This window comes from Phalacrocorax aristotelis, chromosome 9 (assembly GCF_949628215.1).
Source record: "Phalacrocorax aristotelis chromosome 9, bGulAri2.1, whole genome shotgun sequence".
Classification (NCBI taxonomy): Eukaryota; Metazoa; Chordata; class Aves; order Suliformes; family Phalacrocoracidae; genus Phalacrocorax; species Phalacrocorax aristotelis.
In genome coordinates this window covers 29,207,654-29,215,030 of record NC_134284.1, presented here as the reverse complement: position 1 = coordinate 29,215,030, position 7,377 = coordinate 29,207,654, and the positions used below count along the sequence as shown (strand labels likewise).

At 42.8% G+C, this 7,377-nt stretch overlaps 1 protein-coding gene across 2 annotated transcripts in view; it reads left to right on the top strand.

Annotated features, from left to right (window-relative positions):
- Nucleotides 1-7,377, top strand: part of NUDT14 (nudix hydrolase 14) — a 61,290-nt gene that overhangs the window by 273 nt on the left and 53,640 nt on the right. The window contains exon 1 of one of the 2 annotated variants that reach the window (XM_075104098.1): nt 303-399. The exons of the other annotated variant lie outside the window; for it this stretch is intronic. Coding sequence (XP_074960199.1) covers nt 319-399 — 81 coding nt within the window. The 5' untranslated portion in view covers nt 303-318. Of the gene's footprint in view, nt 1-302; nt 400-7,377 lie in introns of those variants that run through there. 2 annotated transcript variants of the gene reach the window in all.

The window sequence follows — 7,377 nt, the reverse complement described above, 5'->3', positions numbered from 1 at the left end:
GGGCCCGCCTGCCAGGGAGGGAGCCGCCGGGCTCCGTGTCTCGGCGGGGCCGGGGCCAGGGCCGGTCCTATTGATGCAGCCGGCGGCAGCCGCCCGCCCGGCCACGGACACCGCGCTCAGCGGGGTCACGCTAAGCCCTGCCCGGCTGGGCCCTGCCCTGCCCGCCGCCCTCGGCCCTGCCCGGCTGGGCCCAGCCTGCCCGCCGCCCTCGGCCCGGCCGCCAGTGGCTGCGCGCGCCTCTCCCCTTCCTCCTCCTCCTCCTCCTCCTCCTCCTCCTCCTCCTCCTCCCCCTCCTAGCGGCCGCTGCCCCCAGCAGGGATGGAGGCCATCGAGGAACTAGCGCTCGAGTCCTGCACCTCCTCCCTCTATCTACGGCCTTTCCGCCTCTGTTACCGGCAGGTGAGTGGCGCCAGCGGCTCCCTCTCGGCGCCCGCCCAGCCCCTTCCCTCACGCCCGGCCCTTCCCTCCGCCGCAGCCGGGCGGCGGGGCTTTTCCCGCCACGGCTCGGCGCGGCGCGGAGGGACGGCAGACCGAAGGAAAAGGGACGGACGGCCCGCGGGCGCCTCTGGCCTCTTGTCACGCCTCCGCCATTTTGGGCCACCGGCGGCGTGGCCGCAGCAGCCAGCTGCTCGGCCTCCCGACGCCCGCCCGCCCGCACCGCCAGAACCGCCCCTCAGGCGGCAGCTCTGCCCCGGGCCGCCCGCCGCAGCCTTCCCGGTCGGCGGGAAGGTGGGGCAGTGGGTGCACGGTGAAGGTAGTCCGAAGGCACGGTGCCTGTGCAGGGCACTGCCTTGGCGTGTGCCACCAACTCCAGCTCCTCCATGGGTGCACCAAGCCCCCAGGTGCCCGGTAGCTCACCGGGGTCTGGGGCTGTCTCCTTTTTCGGTTCATCTTTGAGTAGGGCACCTCTTGATTTGGGCCTTGCTTTGGTGCTGATAGTTTGCAGATTGAGGCCGTTGCTGGCCAGCCCTCAGCACGGCAGGTTGTTACATCTATCGACAAGTTATACCACTGCTCTGTAAGGCCAGCCGCAGCACCGGCGCGTGGAAGCGGGGAAGGAAATCCTTTCCTTATCGTGTTTATATCAAAGTGAGTCACTTTTCACAGGATCCCTGAGAACTGGTACCTCCAACAGTGGCAGGAATGCAAGGCGTGAAAGGAAAGTTGCTTCTTGTGGCAGAAAGTGCTGCATGTCCCTTGAACGTTTTCTGCGAGTGAGGTCATGCACAAAACCAGTTGTTTCTCTAGCTGATGATGCAGTATCGGCTGGTCCAGGGTGAGCTGTTACCCAGGTAGAGAGGTGGAAGTGGAAATGCAGAAGAATTTGAATAACCCTAGAAATGCATTCTGCAAACCACATCTTCTCTTACTCCTTCTTTGCTTTGGAACGCATCACTTGAAAAGGCAGAAGAGGGAATGTATATGGCGGAGGTGTGTTTAGGTCCAACAGTGAGATAAGATACAGAAAAGGAAAAGCAAGGGTTGAAATAGCTTGCAGCAAGGCAGATGAACTGATATTTTTACCTTTTTTTATTACATTTTGTATATGACTTTCTTAAAGCTCTCATCTCATTGGTTGGGATAAGTAAAACATTTTGATTTGTGAACAGCTGAAAGCTTTACACCAAGCGAATTATTTCTTTTTAGGTATCAGAAAAAACCCTGAAGAACATTCTTTCACGTTCTGAATTTTTGCTGGCTTAGTTTATAAGTGACAACTTCTTAATTTCATTTTTAGTTGAGTCATGCTCGATTTATGTGATAAATGGGATTTAATTAAAATGTACAAAACAGTATTACAAAATTACATTTAATTGAATACAAGTGCCTTAAATGTGATGAGTATGGTAAAGAAGGAATAAGGATGTGTTTGGTCCCGTGCTGTGATTTGACAGAGACCAGCGTTGCCACCAAAAGAAGTAGGCTTGCTCTTTCTGCACGACTTGCTACTTCCTCTCCTTGCACAAGTGTTTGTGCAGCGACATAGTGAGCTGGTCCAGGTTGAACCTAATCTGGCCAAAAAAAGAAGTTAGTTTTCACGTAAACAAGGTCTCTGATTCAATTCAAATGCTTATGCCGGCAGAGGGGAGGTGGTAATATGGTGGTTAGGGATGACTGTTTAGGGGCTGGTTGAGGGCATAGATTGTTTCTCTTGGCCACAGCATTGTTTTAAAATGAAAATGTAGTTTATATGGCATCTGCACAGAAGCTGGCTTGGGTCCAGCCTAGTGAGAGCATAAGCTCAACAACTGCACAACTCTCTGCACCTGACCTGGGAGACAGGCCCCGCGTTTATTAAAAACACATTTTGCATTTAAAAACTGACTTACTAACCAGAGGAAATGCTAAATATTTTTAGTCATTTGAGTAATTGTTTCAAAGGCATTTAGATCTGCTGAAAACCCTATTCAATACCTGAACAGTTAAGTGTCTTAAATCTAGGAGTTAGGTGCGGGATGTACTTAAGAATTTTTAAAAATTCCACCACTCATCGAAAACTGAAAATAATTTCTGAAATCTAGCCCTTGGTCTTAATGGTTTTATGCTGAGTAGAACTTATACACTGTCTGGAAAAAGAAAATAAACTTTTCTTATTATTATTGGTGCTTTTTCTTAGAGTAAAATTAGTTTCCTCCTTCCATGAATTCCCTGTACCTGCTTTAACCCAAACCTAATTAAAAAGTCTTTCTGAATAACAGAACAATTTAATGGAGGAAAATTTCAATAATGGCATTTGTTGCACTATGGAAACTGAAACTAGTTTGGATACTTACTTTATGCAATATGCATCAGGCTGTAACTGGAAGGTTTGAGGCAATCTTACAGGTACTTTTTTTGAAGATATAACATGTCCCTTATAATTATTTGAATCCGAAGAAGATTAATTGACACACATTTTTGTGTTATATAATATTGACAAAGGATAATTTAGGCATTTAAGACTGAGATTCTGAAATCTGTTTTCAAACAGATAAGGCATTGATATTTCAACGTAACTTCTCTATCCAAGGTTGTATATAGAATGAGAGGTTTTTTATTTTATTAGTTTGGTTTTTTATAACTACTGCTTTTCTGTACAAACAGGAATTGAAAGAATTTTTACATACAGGTAATTTTAAGATTATTTCGAAGCATTCATGAACACTTATGTTACAGCATTGACTTGAAGACATTTCATCATGGTCACATATATTGTAGCATTGATTCTAAGACATTTCATGTAAAAATTACACTACTTGTGTGGAGGTAATTTTGATCCCACCACTATAGTTAAACCAGTTAAGTTTTCAACAGTTAAATTAAGATATAAATGGTTTATATTGTGGTTTACCATGCAGGTCTGGTTTTATCCATTCAGTCCGTGCCCCACTGAGTTGTAAACCACAGTTGCTCTAGCAGGCTTGCAGACCACCAAAAATTTGCAAGACATCAGAAGGGGATCCTGGAGGGGGGTGAAATCTAAACAAAATGCTGAGGAAATACTGTTGTAAGCCCACATAGGTTATGCATCTGAAGACGACTGTGGTCTCATCTGATCAAGAGTGGAGCCAGAGGTGCAGATGGTTGTCTACCTTTTCGTCAGAGGCACTTAACACATTCAAAATTGTAGGCCCAAAGAGGGGATTAGTGTTTTGGCCAGCAGAGTTTTTTCCTTTGGTATCTGGATGTTCAGACAAGGAGTTGTGGACACACGCAGGAAGAGAGTTGTATGTACTTAAAATCAAGTCAGGTGGTTACTATCATGTTCGACAAAACTCCAGGAGTGTCTTTCTAGGCTTGTGCTCCAGTCCTGAATTGCCCTTGTTCCAAGAGCTTGAGTTGTCCTATGGATTGGACCTGTTACATTTGGTTACATATAGAAATACTCTTTCAAAAGATCACGAGAAAAAAATGTAGGTTTCTGGCTATTCAACTGTAGTGAGGATTGTCATAATTCTTAGGAGTTCCTGAAGTTACAGCAATTTATGCCCACGGTAGAGCTGCTCTTCTAATAGAGGATGATGAGATCTTTTCGTATGAGGTCTTCCACGTTTCTCATCTCTGCCCAGCCATATTGTTTTAAATAACAGTAATGAGTGCTGTATGTTTCTTATAAAGCATAAAAGTAAGTGTACACCCTTCTGAAAGAATTCTAGGTTTTGAACCATGTGGAGGGAGGCAACATGCAGCTTGGTGTTAGGCATCCAGGTTATGGGGAGTAGCCTGGCTCTCCAGACAAATCACTGTACCAACCACTTTTTTAAATTATTTGTTCTGTCTTTGTATAGTGCAAAGGTAGCAATGGAAGTGCAGTAAAGGAGTAATGGAATTCAGCAAGCTGTAGGGCCAATGTGGAGGATTAAGGTATGGTTTAGAACTATGTTCTTCAAAATAGACATCTAAAAGCTCCTCAAAATGGACCTCACTTTCTACTTGTGGTTTTCAGCTGTCAACCCATTCCTCATGATGGACCCCTCAGTCAAGTAAGCCATATAATTTTAAGTGGGGTGGCCTGAGGATGAGAGATGGACAAGGTACCTCACATACCCTGATGAATATCCTCTTCATTTTGTCAGTAGGAATCCTGTGTACGTATTTGTGTTCTGCTTGGTACTGAAAGAAGAAAATTCTTTTGTCTCACATAAAGGATAGCATCTGGCTAGTTTTAGTGTGTACTTGCCTCCAAAGTGCAAATTGATTTGTTGTCTAAAGTGGCTTTTTTTCTTTTTTAAACATATATCACCTCCTGAAGAATTGGCTTTTTTTTACCAGAACTCCATGGTAAATCTCTTTTCACTTTTTCCTATTGAAGTTTTTCTGCTTTTCTTAAATAATTTATTCAAGAGACTAGAGGGATGGCTAATGAGAGATTAACTCAATGCCCAAGGGCTAGGGCATTTCCCTGGGATGTGGTAGAGTCACGCTGCAAGATGTTGCTTCAATTAATATTGCTTCCCACATCACAGGAGGGTGTGCTCACTGCTGGGAAACACATTTGTGTGTAAATCTTCAGCTATTTTGTGTATGTTAGCCAGGCACCGGCCTATATATTAGACAAAAAATGCCAAGTTGAAGAATTCTGCTGAGACTAAGTCATGAAGTAGATTCTGAGTAGTAACAGTTGAGCAGAGTTGTTAGGGTTCTGGGCAGCATTAAGTATCCAAATGGGAATCTGGATTCAACATAGTCATCTTAATCAGCACCTGAGCAACGATTTCAGTGGTTCTGCATGTTGGATTTGGACCCTGACACAGGGCTTTGAGAGACAGAGCTCTGGTGAATCTTGCTATAGTAATTTAAGGAGTTACTGCATGCAATTGTTTGTCCCCGTGCTAGTGGTTATTACCCTCTGAGAATCAGCAGAAAGGAAACTAGTTTTGCTCCAGCTCTTACTCTGCTGTTACAGTTCAAACCCACCTCCATTAGGCCTTTATGCTAAATTACTAAGCTTTGCATAAGGCGAAGCAAAGTGCCGTTGCATATTCCTTTTGGTGACCTCTGGGCAGTATCCTTCAAGGGGAGGCAGAGCATCAGCTACGGGGAAGCATCTAGCCAGGGGAATATCTTGACCTGTTACAGAAACTTTTGCCCAGAGCTCACATATCAAAGACTTTGTGGATCTAGCCCAGACTTCTGTAGCTTTGTTTTTGAAGGTGGTTCTGGCAAGGGAGCTCTTGCCACTGTTTCCTCGTGTTGTATAAACATATATGTGCGTTCTTTCCAGGAACTTTCAGAAATTTGCTACTAGGCTCATATCAACTGTGAGTAATTTTCCCAGTACATATATAAGTGAATTTGTATTTCGAATCTGTGGAATGGTGAATGGGCGTCTGTTTCAATGATGTGAGGTAAACCTCAAAAACTCTGTGCCTATCGACAGAACCATCCAGTCATTAGTGGTAAATTGGAACCATTTGGTCTTTTGTGAGCTTCACAGCCCTTCCACACTTAGAGTAGTCCAGTGCCTCAGCATCACATATCCTCTATTGATTTAATGTTTAGAATCATTCATTTTGAAGTTAAACATGAAAAATGCTCCTTTCCATTTCATTTTAATGCATGATGTTTTCATTCAGTGTTAAGGGAATTCTGTTATAATCTCTTTGAGTTTTACAGTCATTCTAAGGTAATTATTGTAGATTTTAACACATCATGAACTTTGTAATGGGTAGAAAATGTACTTCAGGAATAGTGTGCAATTCATCAGTTAAGAAGGAATTTCTTATTTCTAATCTTAAATTTGCTACTAGTTTCTTTTGTGACCATGAGGACCCACTCTGTTTCTGTGCCTTACAATTTCACTGTCTTGGAGATGTCATGAAGATTAAAACCCTGATTCTAGATATACATCCAGAGAGAAGTGAGTCCTGTATCATTAATGTCATGAGAACTCTGAAGATGAAAAAGCAAAGCAGTGCAGTGTTACAATAATATTAACAATCTGCTTTTACATTCATAATTTTTTTTTAATATGGCAATAGCAACATGAATGTGCCCAGCTGCCTGAAATATTCTCTGGAACTTCCATCTGCTTTTTTATAAACATAAAACATTCTTTTCTATTTTGACAGTTAAAAATGATGCTGTTGAGGGAGTAAACAGATTTTTAAGTTACCTGTTCAAACAAGTAAGTCTTCTGTTGAATCTTCAAAAGGCCCAGCAGTAGGAAATACTACCAAGTAATACATTTATTTGCAATTCATTTTTTCAAAGCAGTAGTGCAATAAAAGGAGATAGCATTTTCTCTGCAAAATTTTTCTTATTTTCTTCAGCTTGGCAAGTCTGTTATGTCAGTATATAGCATTAATATTAAATGCAAACATAGAGCTTCTATCTCAGGAAGTCCCTGAGCTGCAAATTGCAGGAGGCTGAGAGTATTTTAACAATATATTGTTCCTTAGGCATGTTGGCTTCTGTCAGAGATAGGATCCTGGATGAGACAGATTTTTGATCTGACTGATCTGACTGCTGCTGTGTTAACCGGGAATTATGGTTGAAGTGCAGTATAATTCTTTTATATGGATGAAAGAAAAGAAACATGAAGTTTTTGCAACTACATCATTAGGGAGTTAAATACTGAGGGAACATAATTTCCTGTGAGAGAAACAGTGTTCTTTGCTATTAGAGCACAGGTTTAAGGAAAGAAATTAAGGAATCTAGGCATATCTGCTTCTGCTTATGAATTACTAAAGGGGGAAGTGAGAAAGTTCATAGGACTAGTAGTCAAAAAGTACACTAGTACTTGGTTTTGTTTCAGTGAATATTTTGTTTGTATTAATTATGCAGTATGCTTTGACAAGTGAATGTAGGGTTCTTCGAAGTAAATACAGGACAAATAGTTGGCAGTGACAAGACTTCACATTTTTAGGTCAGTCATATGATTCAACAAACATATGA